The 27,936-nt window shown below is 37.5% G+C and overlaps 4 protein-coding genes across 5 annotated transcripts; 2 read left to right on the top strand and 2 right to left on the bottom strand.

Moving 5' to 3' along the window:
* Positions 1-293: 293 nt before the first annotated feature.
* hgh1 (HGH1 cochaperone) lies at positions 294-6,811 on the bottom strand. The gene is made up of 7 exons (XM_077194866.1): positions 6,734-6,811; positions 5,476-6,075; positions 4,388-4,488; positions 4,169-4,267; positions 3,465-3,556; positions 2,680-2,802; positions 294-1,044 (listed from the first exon to the last, which is right to left on the bottom strand). Exons 2-7 carry the CDS (start codon positions 6,015-6,017, stop codon positions 868-870), a joined length of 1,134 nt encoding a protein of 377 aa, XP_077050981.1. The 5' UTR covers positions 6,018-6,075; positions 6,734-6,811; the 3' UTR covers positions 294-867.
* Positions 6,812-6,864: 53 nt separating this feature from the next.
* Positions 6,865-11,569, top strand: exosc7 (exosome component 7). Its single transcript, XM_077194867.1, has 8 exons — positions 6,865-6,996; positions 7,443-7,544; positions 7,634-7,728; positions 8,806-8,971; positions 9,048-9,118; positions 10,000-10,123; positions 10,213-10,368; positions 11,419-11,569. Exons 1-8 carry the CDS (start codon positions 6,940-6,942, stop codon positions 11,521-11,523), a joined length of 876 nt encoding a protein of 291 aa, XP_077050982.1. The 5' UTR covers positions 6,865-6,939; the 3' UTR covers positions 11,524-11,569.
* Positions 11,570-13,057: 1,488 nt separating this feature from the next.
* On the top strand, positions 13,058-16,827 carry clec3bb (C-type lectin domain family 3, member Bb). The gene is made up of 3 exons (XM_077194906.1): positions 13,058-13,225; positions 13,988-14,092; positions 15,936-16,827. Exons 1-3 carry the CDS (start codon positions 13,135-13,137, stop codon positions 16,316-16,318), a joined length of 579 nt encoding a protein of 192 aa, XP_077051021.1. The 5' UTR covers positions 13,058-13,134; the 3' UTR covers positions 16,319-16,827.
* A 302-nt stretch (positions 16,828-17,129) lies between these two features.
* On the bottom strand, positions 17,130-26,874 carry cdcp1b (CUB domain containing protein 1b). 2 transcript variants are annotated; one of them, XM_077194881.1, is made up of 9 exons: positions 26,792-26,874; positions 21,337-21,552; positions 20,893-21,249; positions 20,436-20,801; positions 20,122-20,319; positions 19,356-19,733; positions 18,849-19,205; positions 18,369-18,456; positions 17,130-18,284 (listed from the first exon to the last, which is right to left on the bottom strand). In XM_077194881.1, the coding sequence occupies exons 1-9, from the start codon at positions 26,847-26,849 to the stop codon at positions 17,729-17,731; spliced, it is 2,574 nt and encodes an 857-aa protein (XP_077050996.1). In that variant the 5' UTR covers positions 26,850-26,874; the 3' UTR covers positions 17,130-17,728. The 2 variants fall into 2 exon arrangements, with proteins under 2 accessions (XP_077050996.1, XP_077050995.1); XM_077194880.1 differs by lacking the exon at positions 26,792-26,874 and adding an exon at positions 25,940-26,455.
* Between the last annotated feature and the right edge of the window lie 1,062 nt (positions 26,875-27,936).

Genomic DNA, 27,936 nt, shown 5'->3' with positions numbered 1-27,936 from the left:
AAACATAACATCTCGTTTCAAAGCAGTTCTAGAGAATTGATACCGCCAGTGAGCAAGTAAAAACTGAAACGTGGAAAATTTCACGTACAACGAATTTCCTCAATATAGAAGACATTTACGTTTTTTTTAACTGTATGTGTATATCCACACGTAGCAGCAAACTACAACTTGCTGTCATAATAGTCATGTCTAAACGGACCCAGATTTCAGTCATGAATTTGTTGTGTAGATGATAGATTACCAGCTCCAAAACACTGTACTAACACCACAAACTATTGAAGTTATAGTCAATGTAGGTTTTTATGTCTATATAGGTCTATATACATTTTAATTTGAATATAGTTTTATAATATAAATCACCCTACAGCAATTTCAAAGACGTCTAAAACAGTGGAAAAATGTTCAAGGCAGAATACCTGATCACCAAGATCCAGCTGATGCACATTCAATGTGTTTAAAGCTGCTAGAAAATCTAGCTAAAACCAGATTGGTATCAGTTGGGATCTGTGTTTTGGAAAGTAGTGCATGGCTTCTAGCTGGTTCACGCTGATTTATGTGGTTGAACATCCAGAACTAGACCTTTGGGATGGTATGACCTGGTATCTTCACCGCCTGCTAGTCAACTACATAAACCAGCTTAGAACGGATAGAAACCAACTATATTATCCCAAAACAAGGTTTGTGCATTTATAATCAAACCAAAGACATTACAACATTTTCTGTCCATCATAATCCTCAGGTGTTCATTGTTATGCAGAGCATTTTATTCATCAATGTTAAACATTCAACTTGATAGAGTCCATTTTAAGAAGTAAACATTTGTTTGTTGTGTATGATGTCCATTTATCTCTCCAGGCCTTCTGGAGATTATTTAAGGTTTTTCTCGGATTCCTTTTTGTCCTTTTCCATTTGTTCCTGTTCGTCCTTTTCCATTTGCTCCTGTTCTTTGGCGTCCAGTTCTATCAGTTTTTCCTCTACGTCTTTGGGAATCTCCACCTCCATCAGATTCTCCATTCCCTCCTCCGGCTCATCTCCAATCAAAACCTTAATCAAAGACGCACAAAAATTGTATATGAAACCCTAATGGACCCGAATATGTTCCGTCAGAGTCGCATATCAAGAGAAAAGTGGTAATGATGCAGGACAAGAGCTAATGAGATGCCAGACAGCACTTGAGTTTTACTGTCATTCCCAAGCACCAATTTCGGGAACCCGACAACATGGAAAAACTTCAGTAACATGATAGCTGTTAAAGTCGTGTTAGTTAGAAACTGACGCATTATGAAAAAGCACCCATTAATCCTGGATAAATATTAGCCTCGTTCTGTGCTTGGCATATTAGCTGTTTTATTGACGCTAATTAAAATGGTTGGGTTGAGGCAAATGGCCGAACCACTGCTTCTGGCCCGGAGTTCAAAAGGGATCTCCCAGACGTTATGGAGAATATCATGCTTTAATAGGAGACCCTGTGACATCTTTTCCATGGGGCTGTACCCAAATATAAGCCTGCCACGGTGCAAGGAACAGGCTTTTTCCACCAAATTAGTGTCTCCTGCTTTTTTCAACCAAACTCATAAATCCTGGTTTTGGAGGACTGGAACTGATCTGCATAGTGTCTGGGGTCTTCCAAAGCACAACAATCCACATCCACAGAAAATGTTGCATGCAATGACCTTGCAAAAGTGATGCAATAGAGATGCAACAGCAGGGTCGGCAGCACGGGGGGCGTGAGGAGGCGTCGCCCCCTGACCCGGACTATCCTGCCCTCTCAATCACGATGTGGAGAATGAAAAAAATTATATTAAAGGCCCGTTTTAAAATTTTGGATGTATTTTAAAGGCCTTGAAACATGCAGCATTATTCAATATGTTAACATAATTTCCACTGAAACAGGAAGGGGTGGGGTATATTGAACAGCCCCTCCCCTTTTATAAAATAGCCAATAGCGTTTAGTTTCGATCACAGCATGCCACAGAAAACCGCAGTTTCCTCCTGATCCTCCTTCTAATCTCCTCCATATCACTTTAAAATACAGCATTCTGTTCAGATTTCAAGCGGGTCCGTCCAATACGTTTTCTGGATCTGCCGCGACTCGATTACATAATCCGCTCTGTGTTTCGGGTCTCTGGACCGGAGCTGGGGCGTTTCGTGTGACACTAACGTGAAACCAGAATTCATTTGCCCCAATGGAAAGATTATTTAAGTGTCTGAATCATTCCCTATCCCCTATGTAGTGCACTACGTGCCATTGAGCATGTAGAAAATAGTAAATGTGTGAACAAGAGACCGATTTCACCCACAGCTTCAGCGGCTACTTATAATGTAGGGGGCGGAGCTTCAGATTCTAGAGAGCATTTGATTGGACAGAAAATATGATGAGGAGCTGAAGTGCAGAGTGATGTCATCAAAACCGCTGATCCATAGGGGCGGAAATGAGAGACTGTTTTGAGTCTTTTATGTCTTCTAAATGAGAATTTTGTCATTGTTTTGGAGCACACTAGATTATAGATAACAGAAGGCTAACATATTCATACTAAAAGCCGAAAAACAAATCAACTCGTAAGCAATCTTGAATGAGTTTTTTTCACTGAGCTGATTGCTTAGTGAAAAAAGCTATGTTTTTCCATAAAGGATACATGCAATGCTGCCTAAACATTTTCAGAGTAATCTTTACAATACCTGGACGAGTTTCTCACAGGCTGAAGTAACATACGGATCTTTCTCCCATCTGTCAAACTCCCTCATGATGGGATAAACGTTCTTGTCCTTCATGATCTGTCGGCCCAATCTAGTAGCTGTAAGCTGAACACAAACAGATCATTAAGAAACTGAACTACAGCACAGACTAACCAACATACCAGAGGGAAAATATAGTGATTATACACTACTGTTTAAAAGATTGTGGTCAGTATGGGTTTTTTTAAAGAAATGTATTCTTTCTTCAGCAATAATGCATTAAATTGATTAAAAGTGGCAGTAATGACTCCTATAATGTTACAATTTTTAAAACAAATTCAAATAAATGCTGTTCTTTTGAACTTTCTATTCATCAAAATAATCCTGAATAAAAATGTATCATGATTTTCACAAAAATATTCATCATTGATAATAATCATAAATGTTTCTTGAGCATCAAATCATCATATAAGACTGATTTCTGAAGGATCATGTGACACTGAAGACTGGAGTATTGATGCTGAAAATTCAGCTTTGATCACAGGAATAAATTACATTTGACTAAATATTCAAATAGAAAACAGGTATTTTAAATTGTAGTAATATTGCAGAATATTACTGTGTTTTTGATTTTTTTTTTTTAAAATGGCGCTTTGATGAGCAGAAGAGACTTTCAAAAACATTAAGAAATCTTACCGACCCCAAACATTTGAACGGTAGTGTACTGTATGTCAATTATTGAAACATGATAGATTTGACAGGTGACAGATATGAGATGTTGTTCATACGAGAATGAGTGTTTCTAAGAGCATCTTGCGGATATCAGGATCCTCTTCTCTCTTTTTATCCTCCGGCAGATACTGCAAGTCCACCGGTAAACCTGTAAACACAGATACTGAGTTACATATGAATAAATCAGGTGTGTAATTGTTTTACTGTTAAAAATAACACACACTTCCCCTTTAAGACACTGTCTGAAGTAAATATCGTAAGTATAAGCAATAAGAAAAGTGATGCTTGCCAATTATATAACTGCAAATGAAATGAGTATTTTGGGCCAATAGTGATACAGACCATGAAAGCACTTCAGAAAGGTCATATAAGGTCGCCTATTAACTAGGAAGGTTCCTCTCCTGCTTATTAGCTATTTTGGTCAGAAAGCATGGTGCATTAAGAGGAGAATATGGTATATATAAACATTTCAAACAGCTTTTATGAAACCACAAACTTTGAACTAAGATTCTAACTTAGCAAAATCACAACTTCCTGTAGTAATGGCAGTATTTCCACTCTGTTCATTCCATTTTCCTCACAGATGTTGTTGGAAATACGATAAACATCAAAATGAGTAAACACTGTCATCTACTGGACAAGCGAGAGCGTTGCAACATCAGTCAAAGGAGAGTTAAGCTTTTTTGTTTCTACATTACTAACAAATATGAAATGAAGTATTTGGATCTGTAAGGCTTAAATCTGATTTAAAGAGCATCACCTTCATTCTCTTCCTCGGAGAGCTCCTCTGGTCCAGCCAATGGTAATAAAAGATACGGTAAAATATCCACCGCATCACTTAGCAACCACTCATGATGGGCTGTAGGACAGAAATGATTAAATGCACACATTTCTGCATTGACTTTGCTTTCAAGGATAGAAGTTGCAGAAATCAAATGACACTCTCTTCACACTTCACACAGATGATTGAGCTCGGTACCGTGGTCAAAGCAGCAGTTTCGGAGCGTTCCCACCACTCCTCCTCGTCTGGTGCTCGATTCCTCATACTGTGTGTATGGCAGAAGCCTCTGAATCACACACCTGTACAAACAATATATAACCACTGTCATACGGTCTACTGCCACTGTTTTACCATGCTTTTGGAGATCGACCATGATAATATCATGTTTTTGTTGCCTGTACCATGATAATATTATGATTTTTTTTTTTAAATGAACTATGGTAATATAATTTTTTTCGCCTGTGACACGCAATGCTAATATCATGTTTTTTTAACCCATTCAATGATAATTCCATGTTATTTAATGTATTTTGTACTATTAATACCATGTTTTTGGATATGTTCCATGGTAATATGTTCAGTTTTTACCTGTACTATAAATAATACCCTGTTTTTGACATGAACTATTTGTAATATCAGTTTTTCCCCTGTACCATGATAATGCAATATTTTTGTGCATGTACTAATATCATGCATTTATAAGCCATATCATGATAAGACCATGTTTTGGAACATGTACTATGGTAATATCATATAATTGTTACTCCTACCATGGTAATGTTAGTTTTTTTGACATGTATTATATTAATTTTATGGTTTTTTTTACCCCTACCATGGTAATACCAAGTTTTTGAATGTAAAATGTATTTTTACTCCTACCAGCTAGCATGATAATACCATGTTTTTGAACATGCACTATGGTAATATCATATGGGCTATTGTTTTACTCCTACCATGAATGATAATACGATGTTTTTGAACGTACCATGGAAAGTAATATCCTTTTTTTACTTCTACTATGGTAATACCATGTTTTTAAACATGCACTATGGTAATATCAAGTATTTTTACTCCTACCATGATAATACTATGTTTTTGAATGTACCATGGTAATAGAATATTTTACTCCTACCATGATAATACCAAGTTTTTTTGAACATGCACTACAGTAATATCATGCATTTTTACTCCTACCATGATATCACCATGTTTTTGGACATGTTTTGTTTGACACATACCATAATAATACCATGGTTTTGTGAATATGATATGTAATGATTGTGTACCTGTCCTTGTCCAGAATGAAGAGCCGTGCCTCGGGCAGCTGTGTGAGGTTAGACAGAAGAGGTCCCAGATAGTGGAGCGAAGCTTTCTTATTGAAGCCCTGGTTGCAGAAGACTTCCACCAGTCTGTCCAGTCCGATGTCCTGCTCCTGCAGAGCTCTGAACACGTCTCTGCACGTCCGCTCGTGTCGGCTCAGGTTACTGAGGATGGTGCAGATTTGATCCGCAAACACGTACTCCGGGTCCAGTAGTTTCGGCAGCAGTTTGGCCAGTAAGCTCGTCTCTGAGACCAAAGGCTGGTGAAGAGTCTCGTCCGCTGAGAGGTTAATCAGGGACTGAAAACAGTCCTTGACGATGGCGATGGAGGGGTCGCTGGTTAGAGTCACCAGGGCTTGGAGGAAGTCTGGTTTGGACTGCAGGTACCGGCACCCGTCCCGGTTTCCTGTGAGGCCTAGGACGTATCCCGAGGCCTGACCTTTGACATCAGCTCTGGTCTCCAGAGTGAGAAATGACAGCAGTTCTGTAGCTTCTCCATCACTAAGCATCTTGGCTCTTGGGACAGGCTCAAGAGTTTAATCCTGATTCTTTTCCTTTTAGTCAAACCTCAAAAGACAACACAGACAGTTTAAGAACTGGCTAAATAATGATAATAATAATATCAGACAGCTAAAATCACAGATTAAAAATAATAAAATCAATAATTTAAAAGATAAAACGTAAAAGTTACATGTTTCTAAAATTGTTTCACCTTTATTTCAATAAGCAAGAACAATTGTATTGGTTTCACAGTATTATTCAACAATAATAAGTTGTATTCAACCTGCAAAAGAAAACACTGATAGTTTAAGAACTACCTTAATAATAAAATAATAATAATATCAGACAGCTAAAAATAAATTAAATTAAAAAATAAGAATAAAATTAATAAAAATTAGACTACAATTGGCATAAAAAGACTGAAAATTCCAGCCTTAGTATATACATCAAAAAGCCATGGCATTACCATCACTGTACCATGGTACCACAGAGCACAGGTTTTATAAGTAGTCAAAGTGTATTATGATTGTGTAGAATCAAAGAAGTGCAAACTAATAATCATAACAAACTGATCGCCATGTTTACAGTATGAGTATACTGAACAAGCAAAACCAAAAATCTGACCTATCATAGATCTTCAACTGTAAAGAGCGCAGAAATATGTGATATAAAATTAATCACTTTGTTTAATTTTTTTGTATTTGTTTTAATAGAATATACATACCACATTGGCGAAATACAGAAAACATGTGCGTTGAATGGAGTTCCTGCTGAAAGAATTGACATATTCCTGATCCAATCAGATTACACATTACGCAATTTGTTTCCCCCAGACTGGCATATGATTGGTTGGTTAAAGCCAGGCTCCGCCTTCGCTGCCCGCTCATCGCGCTTTGTGATGACGCACAATATACTGCGTGTGTTTGAAACATGGCAGCTGTTCAAGTGAGCGAAGCGGAGAAGGTTTATCTCATGCATGGAGTTAGAGTAAGTGAAATCTCACGAGTGAAAATATAATTTGCATTTATTTAACTTTCAACTAATAGGACATCTGAAAAAAAGCGCATCTTAACGTGTATTCTGTTGTGGTCTGTTTTGGGTTTTAACCTCATGCTGTGTTGAGATTGACTATTTGTGGTCCTAGATTTAAGTTTAATTTCTAATTTTTTTCCTTCTTTAAATGTGTCACTGGCCTAAACAACCCCCATTGACAGCTCTTAAATGTAAATGTATACAGTACAATAAAGCAAATGTAAATAAAGAGCTGACAGGAGTGTACCACTACTACAACATCTTACATTTGTCATTAGAAAGTGTTTTATCCACCTGGAATGAAGTTTATAATCAGTTCTACTGAGATTTGGAAACATCATGAAGCATCAGCCTGATCTTGACTGTTAGAAGATGAGGGTTAAACACTGACTTGTTGACAGGATGACCTGAGACTGGACGGACGGAGATGTGAAGACTACAGACACATGGAGATCGAGACAGATGTGGTGTCAAACACTGATGGTTCTGCTAAAATCAGTCTTGTAAGCTGAATTAAACAGTTTGTTATAATAACATATAGTGCAATACCTGTCGCCAGCAGTGTTTGTGTGATGTTGTGTGTGTTTGACAGGGTCACACTGATGTTCTGGTAGGAGTAAAGGCAGAGATTGGTAAACCCAAACCCATGGTACCAGATGAAGGTTACCTGGAGTTCTTTGTGGACTGGTGAGAGTTTAAAGATGAACACATCAAGCAAACACTGTAAATCACTACCAGCTCCAGCCACACTGTGCAATGACTTTTACAAATCATTAACAACAATAGAAGTACATAATGCATTTGTGTAGGTTTACATGAATAGTGGGTGCTGTATTTTTATTGTATTATTTATATGCTATTGTAGTACTTGTAAATAATTTCAGTTATTCATATAAATAATATAAAAATTATAATAAAAAAATTATATTAATAAATATTTTTTTTATTTTTTTCATTTTAATTTTAGTTTTAAGTTTTAGTAGTTTTGTTATGTGCTTTTGTCATTTGTTGTATTAGTTTTTGTTTTTTATATTTCTATTTGGGTTTGATTTATTATTTCAGTTTTAGATTTAATAATTTTAGTACTTTTTAGCCGATGGTTAAACATTTATAGTTTTTCATCCAATATTTGGGATTTTATTTTATTTCAGCTTTATTTCAATTAATACTTTTTTAATAATTTTTTTTAGTCACCAATAACAACACTGCTTCCAGGTCTGGAAAAGTCATGAAAATTTCCATAGTGAATATATATATTTTTAGTTACTCTACAATATTTAAAAACTAAATTAGTTCTGTTCTCTATGGAAGCTTTTTTCCGCCATGGAATAAAACAATTTGAAAGATAATTGCAACTTTTTATCTTGCAGTTCTGAATTTTTTTTAGAGTTTATATCACGAGGAGAAAAACTGTAAGATAAAAATTCTCAATTACCTTTTTTTATTTTTTATTCTGTGGCGGAAACAAGCTTCCATAGTCTTCCCGTATTTAGGACATTTTTTGTTCTGAATATATTAATTTATATATACAAATGTAGCTATTAAAATAGATAAATTCCAAGGATTAATGAATGAGATGCAGCACAATTAATAAGACAGTATACTATGCAATTTATTCAAAAGTTTTAATACATACAGTATGTGTAGAGGTACGTACAGGTACTTCAAATATGCAAATTAGCAGGTAATATCCATAGATGATGTGTTTTAAACATCCATGATCTGCATGCTAGTTAGACACAGTTCCTCTCTTTCCTGATGCAGCTCAGCAAACGCCACTCCGGAGTTTGAGGGGCGCGGGGGGGAGGAGCTGGGGGTGGAGCTGAGTAACGTCCTGTATAAAGTGTTCAACAACAGGCACAGCGTGGACCTGCGCTCGCTCTGCATCTGCCCGGGGGAGAACTGCTGGGTGCTGTACGTGGACGTGCTGGTGAGCTTCATGAGATGATGAGTCCTCTACATGCTGTTGGTTTGTTCTTCAGGTAAATGCATGATTGTTTCGACAGCTGCTGCAGTGTGACGGAAACCTGTTTGACGCCATATCCATCGCCATCAAAGCTGCTCTGTTTAATACACGGTGAGTTACTGTGTGTCTGTTCCCATCACAACTGTAAGGTTTCTTCAGGAAATGTTACAACTGGCAGTGTGGTGTTTTAATAGTATAATGCATTATACTATTAAAATATTTTCTTGTTTTTTATTTGTAAATTATCAGTTGTCATTTTAATTTTTGTTTGTTTTAGTAATTTTATGCAATTTCATAATTTTATTATTTTTAAAAGTTTTATTTGTTATTGTAATTTTAATTCTTCAACTTATTTCAGTTGTTTGCCAAGGCAACATTTCTAATTTTAACTTTTTTCCATCTAATATTTATATTTAATTTTATTGTGTTTATCTATATTTAATTTTATTTAATTTAAAAATAGTTTTTTGTGACAATAGCAAAACTGTTTCCAGGCCTGTAAAGTCATTTTAAAGTCAGATTTTGTTGTTATATTTATTATATTTTATTTTAATTTTAGTTTGTTTTAATAAAAAAAATTGGGTCATTTTTAAATTTTCTATTTAGCATAATTTTTATTTCAGTTTTAGCAATTTACTTCAACTTATTTATTAGGTTGGTTGCCAAATCAAGTTTTCCATCTAATATTTACATTTTGTTTTATTTTAACTCTATTTAATTTAACAAAAAAAAATAGTTTTAGTTAACGATAGCAATAGCAACCCTTTCTTTAGTGAATATGTATATTTTTAATTATATTTTACAATATTTAAGCAGTTCTCCCATTAGCCATATTTAGTATATTTCAGGATTTTTATGTTATAAAAATATTTGTACTAAAACGTTTAACCATTAAATCATAAATTCCAATGTACTAATGCTTTGAACTGTAACTCCACTATTACATTATTTATTATATTGAGAAACGTAAGCACATTCCTTTTCCGAAACAGAATTCCCAGAGTGCACATATCTGAGGATGAGGAGGGCGGGAAGGAGATCGAGCTGTCAGACGACCCGTACGATTGCATCAGGATCAACGTGGAGAATGTGCCGTGTATCGTAACCCTGTGCAAGGTACAGCAGAGCCTGGGCCAGTACCCACAATGCAACAGTCTCCTCGTGTCATATGCAGTTATGTTTATGTAACTTTTTGTGCCCTTCAGATCGGTCACAGACACGTGGTGGACGCCACACTACAGGAAAAGGCCTGTTCTGTGGCCAGTCTCCTGATCTCAGTCACACACAAAGGAATGGTCACATGCGTCAGGAAGCTGGGAAGAGGAAGTCTGGACCCGGAGAGCATCTTTGAGATGACAGAGGTCTGGTTCTTTTAACTCCCACAGTAGTTTTAAACTTTCTTGATCGTATAATTAGTGGTGTTTGTTAAGGAATCACTTTTACTCCTATTTAGAATGAAGAGTTTGTTCAAAGCCCTAACCCTGCAAAGCCTGACATATGGCATAATAATCAGAAATATATATATATTTTTTTTTTGAAAAAGAACAGTTTTTGAACCTTTAGACAAAATATACAGCAAAAAAGTTTGCATATGTATCATTAAAAGTATCATTGATCAGACTTTTATGGCTCATTTAGTATGATATAGTACGAATATGGAGGGGGGGGGGGGGGGGGGGGGGGAGTCATTGCATAAATATCAGTTGTCCCTTCATATCTTTCAATAATCTGTTGTAGTAAGATGATATTTAAAGGCTCAGTTTATAATCAGAGTTCTGTAGTTTTTATTTTGGGTGGCAACACATAATGCAATCAAATACAATGATAATTGAGAGAAATAAGCGTTAATCAAAAGCCTGATGGATCATATTTGATATATCCCCATACCCAGCCCCCCCCCCCCCCCCCCCCCCCCCCAAAAAAAAGAAAAAGAAAAGTTGTGTGGATAATCAAGTCAACATTTTACTATCAATATAAAAGTTATTCTTATGTTTTGTTTACTTTATAAAAATCAGTAAAGATTTCACAGCAAAAGGACACGTGAACTATGAGCTGAGGAGAATTTTTTTTAGAATGTTATTAAAAGGCATTTTACTTGCTAAATTACAAAAAAATCTACAACAGGTTTCTAAGCAAAGTTTTTATCATGCTGATCATTTAGAGGGCTTGAATTTATTTGCTTATCATATATGATACAATAGACTTTATTGGGTTACTTAGGCACCTGTGCACTGGAGTTAGTATATTAGAGAATTTCCTCCAGCTCGTGTTGTTTATGTGTAATATCCATCAGTCTGAGCCTGTCTAGTGCTTTAACAGCTAGAGCTTTTATTTCTGCACACTTTCACATGTCTTTGACTTGCATAAACTCGTGAATTAAAGCATTTCTGTTATGGTGTGTTGTGTCGTAGGCCGGGAAGCGTGTGGGAAAGACTCTTCATGCGCCGCTCATGGAATTGCTGCAGAAAGAAGAAAGTCTTGGCAAGAAACGACAGAAAGTGGGATTCCTTGGATAGCTGTTTTTGTTTGTTAGTTTTTCAAATAAATTAGTTAAGTTTCCTATGACGTTTGTCATGTCTTTCTTAATAACTAACACAGAATCCACTAATGCATGGTTATATAACGTCGCTGTTTTTGTTTTTGTTTTGTTCATTTTTCCAGCTGGCTGAACTCAGACTAGGCTGGTTTAAATGGTGCTTTTAACAGATGACTAAATGTTTCTTCGTTCCCCTTATAAATCTGAGTGGTCTGAGTGCAATTTGAGGCTTTTTAATTCCTGAATTTAGTAGTTGAGTAGAAAAGAATCCTAGAAGTTGGTGATTTTTATGTCCCAGAGCAGAAGGATATTTTTGTTTTAATTGCAGATGTTAGGAATAATAATGTGTTTGCATGAAAACGGAAGTTGCGATAGTCTTTTCTTCCCTATTGTGAAGTATATCCGATTGAAACGGCTTCTCGAACAAGAACAAATGTAGGCCGGGGCTTCGTTTTGTCTGTGGGGAGTTGATTGGCTGGTTGTGGTTTGCTATTGGTGGATCTCATGTGAGTGACAGGTTGCCCCGCCCACATCATCAATGAAGAGATGAGATGCTGCAAGAGGGAGGGGAAGTGATTCTGATTCATGATCAAGAGGCACATTAATTAAAAAAATAATGACGTGGACGCATAAATCATAATAAATACTGCAATATTCCATAAAAAAATAAGAAGTGTCCATTTTGATTTCAAAATGACATGTGTGGAGCTGTAATGTGTGTCTCTTCTGCCACGTGTCGTGTGAGGAAGATCTGAGCACAGCTGCTGTGAGCCTGGATCTATTCCATCCCATAATAGCTTTGCTTCTTCCTCTGGCCTGAACCCAAAACAAACAGCAGGAATCACTGCACAGATGACAACCTCACACACCAGAAGTATGCATGATGGGAAATGTTCTGATGAGACCTTGAATGCTCCGGCTCTTCTGTGCAAGTTAGAATATGGATCCAATTTTATAATCTGCTATATAAATCATAGGGGTTTTTAAATGAGAGAAAAACATATTTGGGAGAGAAACCGGGCAAGGCAGTTTTTTTATTATTAATTATTGTTAATTTAAAATATACATTTAAAACACATTTTTTGGTCCAGATTAGGGAAACCGCTTATAAATCATACTAACATAAATCATATACGCATAAAAATGTAAAAGTTCAGAAAGTTTTCTGTGATGGGTGGGTTTAGGTGTTGTGAGAGAGAGTATACAGTTTGTACAGTATAAAAATCATCATATGGAGAGTCCCCACAAAAGTGTGTGTGTGTGTGTCTGTGCGTGTGCGTGTGCGTGTGCGTGTGTGTGTGTGTGTGTGTGTGTGTCTGTGCGTGTGCGTGTGCGTGTGCGTGTGTGTGTGTGTGTGTGTGTGTCTGTGCGTGTGCGTGTGCGTGTGCGTGTGTGTGTGTGTGTGTGTGTGTGTGTGTGTGTGTGTGTGTGTGTGTGTGTGTGTGTGTGTGTGTGTGTGTGTGTGTGTGTGTGTGTGTGTGAGGACGTCACTCCTCCGCTCCTCTCAGGATGAAGAGGATCCAGTACAGTAGTTTTCCTGCGTGAGCTGGACTGAGAAGCAGAGATCTGTCCTCGTTCTCCAGACTTCACCATGAGACTCCTTCTGTTCGCAGTCCTGCTGCTCCTCACACACACCTCACAGCAGCAGAATACTCCCAGAAAGAAGCCCGGCGCTAAGAAAGGTAAGACCAGAGGATTTCTGCTCATTTCTGTCTTCAGTTAGATCATTTATTCATTTGGTTATTCAAGCTGAAAGCTGCATTGATGTTGAGAACATTTAGAGAGCATCACTTGAAAAGCAAGTTTCTGTATGAAGAAAATAAGCATTGATATGTTTAATACATTTGGATGTGACCGATCTTTAAATGAACTATTTTTCTTATTTGAATTAAGTCGAATACAATTGTAAAGTTTAACAATGAGTTACAAAAAAACCCAACTAATTTCTATTAAACCAATGTAATAAAGTATTAAATATATAAAAATATGAATAAATTAAAAATAAAATCTATTTATTAAAATACTATAGCATTAAGAAAAAAGAAAATAAATGTATTTAAAATGCATTCATGCATTTTACTTTTTTATTTTTGTAATTCCCATGCATGATTCGAGAATTTTTTTTTCATGTGAATTTGTTGTGAAATTGGTTCCTGATTTTTCATTTCAATCATCCTAAGATGTGCTCGCTGTAAAATTCATTTATTAAATAAAATAAAATATAGTAATCAATAAGGATTTATATATATATATTGCTTTAAGAAAACAAATTGATTTTTGTAATTCATCCATGCTATTTTTTTTTGTAATTCCCATTATCCTCAATGATTCTCTTGACTGTAACACTAAAAAAGGCTTAATTTTCAATATAATTGTATTATTTCTTTCATGTGATTTTGTGTGGTTGTTGATTTTTCCATTTGATTCTGTTCTGTCCCTGTCAGACTCAGATGCTCGAGCCAGCGCTGCTCTGGAGGACCTACAGCAGCAGATCAAGGACATCGTGGAGGAGCTGAATCTTGTAAAGGAGCAGCAGGCTCTGCAGACGGGTGAGAGCTTACAGACCGGGACTCTATCTGCACTACTGAAGCATCCAGACGTTATTATATAACCCTAACAGTAGCCTGACTCGTCTGTTTAACTGTAAAAAAACAAAAAAATGAACACATTGTACCATAGACTGTGGAATATTGTTTGGATTAGACTTTTCCACTTGCATAAGACACATGGCTTCCACATCCACATGTAGCTTTTGATGATTCTTACAGCTTGTGTTTTCCCTGGAGAACAGAGTCAGATTTAATTCAATCTTTGGTCTATGAGGAGATGTTCAGACAAATATGTAATATTTTATAAGATTATATGGCTAATAATTTAAAAACAAAAGCCAAAAATCACTCTTAGTTGCCATTCCAAGCCAAATCAACAAGTTTGTTTGAAATTTGAACAGGTGGATGTTTATTATTAACCTTTTCAAAGCCATATTCTGCACTTTTGTATCATTAATGTAAATAAAGGTTTCCTGCACCAAAGTCAGTCATAATTCAATTTTAGATGATCATTTCCCACTCACCCTTGGTCCTTTCCTATTAAACTGCCTTTTTTATTTTGCACCTGAAGATATATGTAAATGACCTCTGTTGTGATTGGCTGACCAGTGCGTGTGGGCGTGTGTCACACATCCGTGTATGACGAAGGGAGGGGCAAGCTGCAGGTGTTGTTAAAGGGATAGTTCACCCAAAAATGAAAATTCTGTCAGTATTTACTCACCCTCATGTTGTTCCAACCCCGTAAGACCTTCTTTCATCTTCAGAACACGAATTAAGATATTTTTGATTAAATCTGAGAGCTGGATCACTCCTCCATACTAGTCCATAGGCTTCTTCAGGGATTGAAACTTGCCGGCCTCGAAAAGTTATTAAAGACATATTTCAATGTCTTTATTTCAACTATTCATTTCCTTCTCTGTGGGCCTCGAGCAAGGGGGTAATCCATCAGCCGGAAACTGAAGCCTCCCAGGAGCCGCCATTGTAGCAGGCGATCACCTGCCTCTTAGCATTCCATTGACTCCCATTCATTTTGGCGTCACTTTGACAGCGAATAACTTTAGATCTGAAGCGTACGAAGAATTCATTTGTCCATTATTTATTTCTAAAGAAACACGACAATGTATAAAAGGCTCCATTACTTTGTATCTAAAGTTATGTCCCCGTAGAAGCCGTTTTTGTAAAAATAGGCTAACGATTGCGTCATAACCACTCGACTTTCTGTCGCACAATAGAGACATTACCGTATAGACAAAAGGAGCAGCTCGCAGGCAATCTTTTACTGTCTATGAGGCAATCGGGGGGACATAGAGGCATAAAGTCAAGGGAGAAGCCCATAGATAGAGAGTCCATAAAAGCAACGGGACAAAATATTTCAACAACGTTTTTGAGGAGGTTAGGTGATTCAGATTTGTCTTGGCACAGCTACTAGAAGATTTACAACTGTCAGACTGTCGACACGCTCAGTTTGAGCCTGCGCAGTCGCTCAGCCATCAGACTGGAAGTGCAATAATCGGGCTTCAGTCTTCTCCATTGAAATCAATGGGGTCGCTGTGTCCATTTCTTTTACTGTCTATGGCCTCGAGTCAGTTCTGTTGTGGTACGTCACACGCATCACACATATGACCAGTGTCGGCCAATAGTGACCCTACGTGTGACGTAGCATTACGCTACCACACTACGTTAACTGACTCGAGGCCCACAGAGAAGGAAATGAATAGTTGAAATAAAGTCGTTATTTTTGTTTGTTTTTGCGCACAAAAAGTATTCTCGTCGAATAACACACACTTTTTTACATTATGATCCATTTAAAGATTAAAAACAATGTTTCTTTATTCTCTGCTAGTCTGCCTGAGAGGCATAAAGATCCCCGGCAAGTGTTTTCTGGTGGACACCGAGAAGAAGCGCTACCACACGGCCAACGAAGACTGCATCGCCAAGGGAGGAATCCTCAGCACTCCGCTGTCTCTGGACGAAAACACGCTACTCCATGGTTATGTGCGCCAGAGCCTCGGACCAGACGCTGAAATCTGGCTCGGTGTAAATGACATGCAAATTGAGGGCGTGTGGATGGACCAGACCGGCTCAAAAATCCGCTACCAGAACTGGAAGCTCCCGGAGCCTGACGGCGGCCTCGCGGAGAACTGCGCCGTTCTCTCCGGCGAGAAGTGGCTCGACGAGCGGTGTCGTGAGGAGCGGGCCTCCGTCTGCGAGTTCAACATCGTCTGAGATTATCCAGCGTGGCGATTCCCTTGACCTTAGCTGTCCTTTCCATTGCACAATCCTGCTTGCTCCGTAATTGTATATTTTTTATCTTGAGAGCAAAGATTGTAATTTTATTCCATAAAAATGTTCAGATACCAAAGATGATCTAAAATCAAAGATTGAACACTGTAATAAAAGACATTTTTGGACAGTCTCCATTAAGATCCAGCCAAAAACACACACTAAACAAACATTACTGAATCATAAACCAAATGGTCTTTTAGTAAGAAGTCCAGCCACCTGATAAAATCCTGCACAACGATGATTAATTCAGATAGCTTTGTTACTTGTTTATTGTCTAACAAATTAATGTCTAGCCTGATATAACCTGACTACATCATTTTATCTCAATAAAATGTTTATCAAATATGTGCTTGTATGATATTTCACACATTTGGTGTAAAACAGGCCTATGTGAAGGTCTGGAGAAAATGTATATGCCTATAATTTATTAAATATTTTGGCTGATTCGATTATGCTACAATTGAGGGTTGGATTGTCAGAACCATGCATCACATTTACCTTGGGATACACAATATCAATTACTGGCTGATATTACAGATTTTTTTATTTATTATCATGGACAATGGACAACATTTAATATTGACTGATGATTTCTTGATGACATTTTTAAATTTAGATTGAATTTGCATCATCTAACACTAGGTATAAATGTTAAATGTAAACTTTAATGAAATTAATATCACATTCTCTAACTGATGCCTACATTTACTTGAATTCTTTCTAATTTCAATTTATAAAGAAAACAGCATACTTTAACATCAGCCATTTATTGGTTGCCGGGCATGATCAATATCAGACAGAATTATTTGACAAATCCATGGTGGGAAATATAAAAACCGTTTATCTGGTCTGTGTGTGGTTATCGTCATTGTTTATATACATTTTAAACAGAGAGGAACATCTATTAAAATATCTGAGAATTTATTTTAGGAATGCATAACGTAAATATACAGACTTGGAAAAACAGAAACACATATGAAACCTGTAGCTTGGAGACAATCACTGTTAAAATAAAGCAATTATCCAATACAGAAAGTCATTCTTCCATGAAGGGATTCAACTTTCAAACGGCTTAATTCTGTACATCCAGGCTAAAAGGCCATAAAAAATCTTTAAAACCATACTTTTAATAAACTATACATGCAAAATACACCTGTGGCCACTAAGGCGGCAAAAGAGAGCGTAGCCTTTTAGCATCAAATTTATACAACAACATTGTCTTTGTGTGCGCATTTTTTTATAGGCTTGTAGCCAATGGCTTTTCTGCTCCCCCAGTAAAATTTTAGCGGTTTGTTAAAAACCTGAGCAGTCGAATCATCATATGAATCCACTCCACATCCGGCTTTATCCTCAAATTGCCTCCTCGTATTCCGGCTCAGTATTGCTATCAGTGTCTGATTCCATTTGTGGTTGTAGTCTGGATTCATCGGCAGACAGGCGAATAGGATTTATATCCCCAAAACTCTTGAAAGTGTGCAGCTCGTTATCTACCATCCTACGATCTTCGAATCCTAAACTACCCTGTGATACCAGTGGTGAACGAGGCCTCTGCAGATTAAAGGTGTTGGGCGGTTGTAGGAAAGGCTGATATGCATCTCGATCTCCTCCTCTTCCTTCTATCGAATATTCAGCGGGTGAATCCTTAGCCGACGGGATTGAGTCCGAGGGTCCCGTGAACGGATGGTACGCGTCCACCTGATGTCCGTTGCTCCAGGCTCCGTTGTCGACCTCTGCAGGTTGGTTCTTGTCCACAAAATTTCCGTACATTGTTGGGTCATCAATGGAGGCGTAGACGTGGGACTCATTGTCTGCTCTGGATTTTGGGAAGGTGGCGTTACCCGGAAGGAAAGGTTTCCCTCTGGGCAAAAAGATGGAGGACCTATTGGTCTTCGGTTTGTTTTTCCTTCTAAATGAGAAGAAAATAGTTTGAAAATGTATTTCTTTGTATTTTCAAATTCATAAGAGAATACAGAAGAAAATTCAGTCTCACTTTCGAATGACGCACACAACTATAAGTGTGATGATTAGCAGCAAAAGCAGAACCCCGACTACAGCCAAGATAATGCTCAGGAAGTTCTCTGTATGGGGAGGAAAAAAGGAATGATTATCTGATTATCTTCCATTGCAATACTTCTAACAACAACAACACCAAGTATAGTGTGATCAATGCACAAATCCATTCAAATGTCCACACAAAATGTCACACTGAGTTCCGAAATTCTCGTCCAAAATTTTTGCACTTAAATAAATACGACCTCACGTTGTGTCAATCACATTTACACACTGCCTCTGAAACTTTTGTCCTTCATAAAAAAAATCGAATCGGGTTTGATTTTCTACATATTTCGCATCCGTGGAGAGCATTTTGAGAATTCAGAGCCATCAAATGACGAATACGAGAAAACGCATACGAAAATTTCGGACTCAGTGTGCAATGACCTAAACTTTGAAATGAAAGTGTTTTGCTCACTGGTTTCCTTGTGCAGAGTGACCTTCGAGAGCACAGCAAAGTGTCCGCTCTTGGGCTCGCAGTTGGACATGTTCAAGTAGAAGCTCTGCTGTTGGATGACGGTGTTGTCGAAACTCTGATCTTCTCTCCAGGACTGCGTTTGGCCTCGTGAGTCCAGCGGTCTGATCGCGACCTCTGTGTGGCCTGAGTCGCATACGGGCTTGCTGACGTTGGTGAACTGCAGCTCGGCCATGTGCTCTTGAGGAACCCTGACGATCCACGAGACGGATGAGGAAGAATTCATGCCATCGGGCCAGTTGGGCGTAGCAAGGTACATGGATCCCGAAACTAATGGAGATACGGTGTAGATTACATTCTCTGTGAAGAAAGCAGGAAGACAATGCTATAAGACTCAACTCTATTACAATAGAAAAACAATATTATAGTTTTACTGTGTTTTTGATCAAATAAATGCAGTATTCTTTGAAAAACTTTAAAGGTAGTAATTATTCCAAACTTTATACTTACCAGTGATCTCTGGACTCATGGCGACTTTTAAGAAAGGTCCTTTCTCCTGGCTCAGGTCTTTTACCGTTTTAGGATTTACGGTAATGGAAACGTTCCCTTTGATTTGGATTTTCTGGATTGTGCCTTCAGCCAGAGAGCAGAACTGGCCGATGTTGGAGCCGTCAGTCTCAGAGATCAGCAGAGAGACTCTCTCGTTACACTCCTTGTCTGGGACAGACTGGTGCAGGTTATTGTTAGAGGACGTGAGATCCACGGTGCCTTGATCGAGCACACGGAGCAGCCAGGTGAACTGATGGAGGGGAACATGCAGACTGGGGTCCAGTGTGGGAATAGTGAGGGACGTCCCGCTGGTGGCACGAGAAGATGCACTCGGACAATCTAGAATTGCATGGAGGAAAGACACAATCAAGATAATGTGGTGAATGAATCTCAAAATGATTCTGTCAAGATTATGATTTCATGACTGTCATCTATCGGTCTTTCTGTCTATCTATCGGTCTGTTTTGTCCACCTATCTATCCATCCATCCATCCATCCATCCATCGGTCTGTCTATCTATCCATCCATCCATCCATCCATCGGTCTGTTTATCTATCGGTCTTTCTGTCTATCTATCCATCCATCCATCCATCCATCCATCAATTTGAGACCACACCTGAAGAGTCAAAGCCAGACCAAACAAAGCATTTTTTCCATGTCTAATTTTCATTGTGTTCATGTGCCAGTCAACTGGGCATGTGTGCAGCATTTATGCGCTCCCAGTTACCGATGGTTTTGGTGGCCGTCAGCTGCAGGTCCTGCACGGGGCAGTCGAGGAAGGACAGGTCAGCTTTGGTGCCCGCAGGAACCACTATTTTCTCCTGCGCCACAGAGTTCAAGCTCATTTCACAGTACGACTCTGGGTTTTTATTCTCTATTTGCAGGCTCAATCCCTCCTCTTTCCGGAGATCCACAGAGCAAAGATCTGAACAGAATAGTAAGACAGACAAGCAACATTAAAGCATGACTTAATCAAGATCAGATACCCTAAATAGCAATATTATTTCAAACACAAAACCAAATCTACATGCTTCTCCTTACATGGTGTCCCACCCCTGAACACTGCCACATTTATGTTCAAAGAAAGTCCAGGAACATTGTTCCCTCTTTTTGCTTCACAACTGGTAAGAGTCAGGCTGAAATCTCCCTGTTTATTGGTCGGCTGAGTGTCTGTTGGTTCCTTAGTGAATGAAGTCTTGTCCCCCAGTGTATAATCAACCAAGACCTTATTATTTTTGCATTCTGGTGGAGTGTAATGTTGAAAGAGAACTGTAAAATTTTGCATTGGCATAACAGCAAAGTTCCATTTAATTTTTTCTTCACTGTAGTGGCCTATGCCGTAATTTGGTGTGAAGAAATCAGCAGATGACAGTCCTCTGGGCAGCTTGACGTCCACCACAACCAATGCTGTAGATGCAAAGAACAAGTAATAAAATAATTTCCAATCAAAAATGAAACACTCAAGAAACAGTTTTTGTTCCACATCACTTCTTCTAACCTTCTGTATCCTGTCCTATGGACACTTTGAAGTCAGATGGGTTCAGGGCTGTATCTTTAGGAACCTCTAGAGACACACGTCCTCTAAACAAGACCTGGATACGAGTGATGGTACCGTTCCGACAAAACTTGCCGATGGAGTTCGGACCTGACCGCTGGTATTTAATGATGGTGTAGGTGTGTTTGTTTGGACAGGATTCTGAAGGCTTGATCTGTCTCATCCCTGGAGCTGGAAAGTCCAGTTGAAACATCTGACTTGATTGAACCTTCAGATCCCAGGTGAAGGTTCTGCTGAACTTCAGGAATCGGGTTGAATCCGGATGCACTGCAATGATGCTGCAGGCTGTCGGCGAACAATCTGTGATTGGAATAAAAAGTAATGATTTAGTGCTTTACAAGGTGATATTTACCAAATGGATAGTTGAGACTACATTTTGCTACTCGCCGATTTTTTGGTTGATCTCCACAGTAAAGACGTCGCCTGGCTGAGAGCAGTTGAAAGTCACATTGGTGGGCCGAGCTTCGGTGAGTTGCAGGTTGGAGTTACAGGTCTGAGACAGACCTTCATCCTTACACACATCACAGTCCAGACTCTGGTCTGCCTTCTTACTGAAGAGTACTATGGTGCCAGAGTCAGGGGTCACCTCAATTTTTTGACATTCTGAAAAAAATATATAATATAATATATGAATAAAAGGAGAAATAATAATAATAATAATAATAATAATAACTAATAATATATATATATAATCACATTATGAAATAAATGTTTTTCTCCAAAACATGTTGGCCACAATTATTGGCACCCTTTTATTAAATACCTTTTGCAACCTCATTTTGCCAAGATAACAGCTCTGAGTTTTCTCCTATAACGCCTGATGAGCAGTACCGCTGCTAGCCATTTTGGTGCCCTAAGCATAATTCCTTTATGATTTTTGTGTTGATTTTGATGTTTGTTTTGGATCGTTGTCCTGATGGAAGATCCAACCACGGCCCATTATAAGATTTCTAGCAGAAGGCGTCAGGTTTTGATTTTTTATCTGTTGATATTTGATAGAATCCACAATGCCATGTATCTGAACAAGAAGTCCAGGACCTCCAGCAAAAAAATATGCCCACAACATTAAAGATCCAGCGGTATATTAAATTTTTCTTGAAACCCTCCCAAACAACATGTGGGGATGTAGGGGTTGTTTGATTTTTTTTATTTTTTATAGGCTTTCTGACCCCCAAGACTCAACTAATCTCTGCAATTCTCCATCTGGGATCCTTGGAGAGTCTTTGGCCACTCAAACTTTCCTCCTCACCATCCATTAAGACAATATAGACACACGTCCTCTTCCTGGCAGATTCGTAACATCTTTAGTTGATTGGAACTTCTTAATTATTGCCCTGATGGTCAAAATGGGGATTTTCAATTCTTTAGCTATTTTCTTACAGCCGCTTTCTATTTTGTGATGCTCAACAATCTTTTGATGAAAATCAGAACTATATTCTTTGGTTTTACTCATTCTGATGGATCATTAAGGTAATTTTGCCTTTGTGTTTCCTCATATTTAAACTCCTGGGAAACAAGAAGTCATAGCTGGACTTACATGGTTTCATGTTTTTAGTCACCCTGGTATGCTAAAAAAGGTAAACATTAATGGGAATATACTTCAGAGATATTTTACTCGTAAAAAATTCTAGGGGTACCAATAATTGTGGCCAACGTGTTTTGGAGAAAAATATTTATTTCATAATGTGATTTCCCCCCCACTTTCAATTATTTTACTTCAATGAAAGGTTATATTTTTGGATTGTACTGTTCTCCACCCACGATTCAACACACACTTGCAATCTGACGATGCATAGGCATCTATAATATGGTTTGTTGAAAATAAATACAACAGTCAGACAGAGTATGTTTCTGTCAATTGATACGCATTCTAGCTTCCCCCAAAACTTTGTTGAACGTGTGTGCCGTATGCTCTATTATTACCAGTCATTTGAGCCATCATCACCTGGGTGTTGATAGCGTGTGAGCACAGGTGAAACCTGGACAGAACACATTGCTATCTGTTTAAACTAAACTAATTTAAGCCTTGCCAATTTAAACATTCGAGTGCAAACGCGAAAGAACTCGCGGGCGCTATAAGAAGATTTGTGTGTGTACTCATCCGAAGCACTTGCGCTTGAACGGACAAATTCACACAAAAAGTATGTCAACAAGCGCGTCTTGGACAGTATCCCTAGTAATAGTCAGTTATGTCTTAAGTGAATGCAAATAGTTGAAAAAAAAAAAACAATGTGTACAGTATCAGTGTACTGGATCTGTGCCTTATGTCTTAAAGTGACATCAGCCTAATAATCCTGATGTTAATCAAACAACAAAAGACCAAGAGAAAATCACTCACTGCTCTTGACCTTTTTTACAGTCTATGCTCTTGACTGAATAACTTTTGTAACTTTAATAATGATTAATTTTTATTCAATTTATGCAGTGCAGATTATATGCAATGTTGTTTTACATTTGATTACATTATTCAATTTCTGTACCTTAAAACTACTGTTAGATACCTAAATAACCTGAAAAGCGCTGTTTATTTTATTTGTATCTTTGCGCTTTTGTATTTATTTGTGCAGTTGCTTGTAGTTTGACTATTTTTTCTTTTTTTCTTTATTTTTATTTGACAGGAGCTCTTTTTTTCCTGAACATAGAACATACCGAACCAAACCAAAAACGTGACCCTAAAACCCTGATAAAAACCGAACCGTGAGTCATTTAAACCTTTACACCCCTACAATATACATACATATATATAAAATAAATCAAACCGTGAACCCAAAACTGAGGTACGTACCGAACTGTGACTTCTGTATACCGTTACACCCCTAATATATTAAAAATAAAATATAATAATCAATAATAATTTAAAAAATAGGGCCCTATTAAGAACCATTCCTTTCTAAACGTTGTCCGTTTGCTAGATTCATTGGCAGTTGGTTTAATATTATTTTTGCTTTGTTTGAAAAGGCCTATAAGCACTCATCCCATTAGAAAAAATATATTTAAATTAGGGCTGGGCGATATATCGCATGACATTGTTATGCGCATCTCGTCAGTAAAGCCGGTTCCTTGATTAGTAGTAAATCACCTTCACCTGCTTTCAGATGGAAGATATGATGCAGATGAGTGTTAAATTAACACTCAAGAGTGTTAAAGTTAATGAGATAATTGAGTGATTGATTTAGTGATGATTGAGCATTATTGAAGACACCTGATGTTAACAAGCAGAATCACTGAAGGAATTAAATATATAAATAAATATACATGGAGAATGGATGGATACATTGAGATGATTTTATTTTAATTTAAATTGCATTACATATATCAAAATATATCATATTCATATATTAAACAAAAATAACATGTAATAGGCTAATATATCATCTATTATTTATAAAATGAGGCCTATTCACATTAAGATGTTTTTTTTTTTCAAAACTTTTCTATTTTGCTATTGACTTGAAAGGACTTCTGTCCGTGTTTTTTTTTTATGACTTATTATTAACAATTGGTTTCATTTATTATTCTTGCTTTGTGTGAACAGGCCTTTATATGGACTCAATCTATTAGGCAAATTATGCAATAAAAATTTAATTCAAGTATTTAATTGATCTAAACTGCTCTTGGACAGAGAGACAAAACCCTACAAAAGTTACTAACCCTACAAAACAATCGGCTCGCCAATATGTAACCCACATAAAAGCAAACAGAAACACAAAGGACTGATTCAGGACTTGAACAGGAAGAGGTCATGAGCGAACACAGCCGCACATTACACTACACATGTCAGGCATTCTGGGATCCTCCCTGATTACATTAAGAAAACAACAGCACCTTGCCCATATAATAACTGGCAAATTCTGACGTTGCAGAAGGTTCGGTGCATGACAGCATATTTCCATTTTGGATATTTTGGTTGGTTCTTAAAGTGAAGTCTACTTTGTTCAAACGCTGGTCCATTTGCGCATTAATATCTTGTACCACACTTGATAGAAAGACAATCAAAAGTTTAGACATGATTTTGATTGCACAAATCTAACGGACTTTCAACAAGACACAAGCAACCCAACAGAAGAGAAGCATCCGCAGCATCACATATTACTCCATAAGAATGACAACGTCTGCAAATATTTAGCCTACTCCTCCAGCCTTTAACCTGTATATATATATATCAGCAACTTAATCAGGTTATTTGTGATTAAGGTTATAGTGACATAACTGGTAAAGGTGTGAGGGAAAGATATAGAATGCAAATCACACCTGTGAGTCTGTTTGTACAGTTTCTGGTTTAGGCATCTTCGGCATTATAAAACAACTTAATCATGATGAACAAATTAACAAATGAACAAATGCATAAGAAAATTTAACAAAAACATAAATAACACTTTCGTCCGATTTTAATCATTAATACATCAGGAACACTCTGAAGGTCCCTTTCAACACTGTGAAAATGAAAGTCAACTGTCTCAAAAGCTGAAATGTCAATAGAAAAGCAAACATTTCACGTGGAGAAAACAGTGAAAGCCTTATGTTTTTTCCCTCCCTGCCCAAGAGCATGTTACAGCAAACTGCCCTCCATTTGTACAGTAACAGATTGTCAGTCAATAATTAACTAGATATTTTTCACAGCAGCTGTCATAATTGCAAATGTGTTAATTTTCATAGTAGGCCATAATGGAGGCCAGATTCAGTTAAACTGTAAAAAACTCTCTCATTTTATATTTCAATAACGATTTTATATAAATAAACACCCAGCATAAATTTAATGAAATTAATTGTCTCATCATGCAAACTATTTTAAACAAACTCTCCTAATACTGTCGGTTCAGAAACGGTCGTATCATGAGGGCTATCTGACACATCTGAGCTCTTTATATAACATATTTTAATGAACTTCAATAGCTGAAACATTAAAACCTGGTAAATGATAAATAATTGAAACATGACAGTGACGAGGATGTTTAAACTTTTTTGGGGTGGTGCTTCTCTGAAGACTCACCTGAGATTTTGTGAATCTGCAGTAAAATTAATCCAATGAGCACAGGAACCACGCACGAGCCCATCATTCCTCTTCAGAGGTTCCTAACTTTCCAAAATATGTGTTTGTGTTTTAAAAATCGTTTGATTTAAATCCTTGGATCGTGCATGGTGGATTGAGTTAGTCTGACCGCACAGGCGCTTCCTGGTTCTGATACCTGTTGTGCACGCAGAAGGGCGTGTGCGCGCGCAACTTACCTGTCCAAACTTGTGTTCAAGATCATCATTCTCAGCTGAGAAATGCTATTGCATTATTCAAAAAACAGTTTACCTCACATGAAGCGATACATCCGAGAGAACTGACTTTAAAGGCACACAAATAAGATGAATCCTTTTATTTTCTTCGGGCACAAAATCCAATCGCTTCAACGTCTGTGATTTTTCACGTTTATTAGATTGACTAACATCATTCTTTGCTTTTCCTCAGTAGAGATTGATTACTCAAGCATTTCAGCTCGATTTTCTGAGGACAATGATTAATATTCATGAGCCATGAGCCAAGTCTTCGTCCATTGGAAGGTTACCGAAAAGACGGCATCGAACATAATTAATATTCATGAGCCAGGACTTCACTTTGATAGGATGCGTATTTTAGCCCTGTCGTTTGATTGTTACTAAAGTCGAAGTTGTTGTTGTAAAGTTTCTCTTTGTGAAGTAATACAATGTAATCTAACCTTAAATTATGTTGCTCTGCTTTTAAAAAAATAATAATTAATTGCGAAACGACATAGCCTAGCCTATACTATGTGGCTAAATATCCTTTTGAAAATGTCTAAAATTAATACGCCTTACTATTTATGCAAATTCTTATCACTATTGTGCTTTCGTGTAATGAGTCCAAACATGCCCGCAGACAACAGCATTCCAGTCATGTCAGTGTCAGCAGCCCGAAGGCACTTTCACAGAACCTTCATTAGGGAAAGAGTCACAAAACACGAATAGATAAGTAGATTTCATACCCCATCCAACAGGTAGCCTATCACAAGAGACAACACTTTCATCATGGAGTTTGTTTTCCTCTTTCTGATCTCTCCATTCACAGATCTCCATTTACATACCATTAAAAACGATGTGAAAGCAGGAAATAACATTATTAAAATGCATTTTTATGTATGTCATGGCAGATTGGTTATCAAAGCATTCAAATAGAAAATCGTCCCATTAATGGTCTATTGTCTGATAAATTAACCCTGTGGTTACAGATTTCTAGGCTATGGCCTACAGGAAGGAGCATTTAAATGACAGTTTCTCACACATTAAAATTCAAGCAAAACAGCCAGACATGTTTCTGAAAGACATACACAATTAATTCACAATCTTTTAAACCTTTTTTTCACAATATCATGTGCTTATACAGAACAAATATCATTCAATAACCAGCAGAAACTGGTCTGATTGGGAAATTCATCTCCAATAAATGTGTAAGTTTACATGTAAACGAACACACTTAAATGTATATAATATTTAATAATAGTATAAGATGATAGATAGATAGATAGATGGATAGATGGATAGATGGATAGATAGATAATATGTACTCGCAGTTACTCATATCTGAACTAGACTGATGTCATCAGTTCTATGTAATATCTCAGCAGGTCCATGACTATACACAGCTGTTAGTGATATATATATATATATATATATATCATATATCCATCAAAGGTCTTCACAGTGTCTCCTCTCTGATACACACACACACAGACACTATAACACATATAAATACACCCGCATACACTGGAGAATTGACATGTTCTCCGCTTACCGCCGGAGACAGAGTCTGTCTGCAGGAGCAGGACATCCGTGACACTTTCCCTTCCCCGTCTCTGTCTGACACACACACAGAACATGGACACACACTCTTTATGCTTTGGTAAGGTCCACGTCATGAATCTAATCTGTGGAGTGAGTCGAAAATGTTTGCATGGGTATAAACTGGTGCCTAATGTTTATAGTTCA

This window comes from Siphateles boraxobius, unplaced genomic scaffold (genome assembly GCF_051911475.1).
Source record: "Siphateles boraxobius isolate OS27281-9 unplaced genomic scaffold, OSU_SipBor_1 33, whole genome shotgun sequence".
Classification (NCBI taxonomy): domain Eukaryota; kingdom Metazoa; phylum Chordata; class Actinopteri; order Cypriniformes; family Leuciscidae; genus Siphateles; species Siphateles boraxobius.
The sequence above is the reverse complement of the archived record's forward strand: the minus strand, read 5'-3'. Positions and strand labels throughout refer to the sequence as shown.

Bases quoted from the DNA above. Each gene is read 5' to 3' on its own strand.
- cdcp1b (XM_077194880.1), bottom strand. From the start codon at position 26,006: ATGATGGGCTCGTGCGTGGTTCCTGTGCTCATTGGATTAATTTTACTG. The intron at 18,457-18,848 runs GTGAGCAAAACA...CTCCCCATACAG, and splicing joins CACTCTGCACAAGGAAACCA to AGAACTTCCTGAGCATTATC. The intron at 18,285-18,368 runs GTGAGACTGAAT...CTTCTCATTTAG, and splicing joins GTTGTGTGCGTCATTCGAAA to AAGGAAAAACAAACCGAAGA.
- exosc7 (XM_077194867.1), top strand. From the start codon at position 6,940: ATGGCAGCTGTTCAAGTGAGCGAAGCGGAGAAGGTTTATCTCATGCAT. The intron at 7,545-7,633 runs GTAAGCTGAATT...TGTGTTTGACAG, and splicing joins GTTCTGCTAAAATCAGTCTT to GGTCACACTGATGTTCTGGT. The intron at 10,369-11,418 runs GTCTGGTTCTTT...GTTGTGTCGTAG, and splicing joins GCATCTTTGAGATGACAGAG to GCCGGGAAGCGTGTGGGAAA.
- clec3bb (XM_077194906.1), top strand. From the start codon at position 13,135: ATGAGACTCCTTCTGTTCGCAGTCCTGCTGCTCCTCACACACACCTCA. The intron at 13,226-13,987 runs GTAAGACCAGAG...TGTCCCTGTCAG, and splicing joins GAAGCCCGGCGCTAAGAAAG to ACTCAGATGCTCGAGCCAGC. The intron at 14,093-15,935 runs GTGAGAGCTTAC...ATTCTCTGCTAG, and splicing joins GCAGCAGGCTCTGCAGACGG to TCTGCCTGAGAGGCATAAAG.
- hgh1 (XM_077194866.1), bottom strand. From the start codon at position 6,017: ATGCTTAGTGATGGAGAAGCTACAGAACTGCTGTCATTTCTCACTCTG. The intron at 3,557-4,168 runs GTGATGCTCTTT...CTGTGTTTACAG, and splicing joins CTCCGAGGAAGAGAATGAAG to GTTTACCGGTGGACTTGCAG. The intron at 1,045-2,679 runs GTATTGTAAAGA...TCTTTGATTAAG, and splicing joins CCTGTGAGAAACTCGTCCAG to GTTTTGATTGGAGATGAGCC.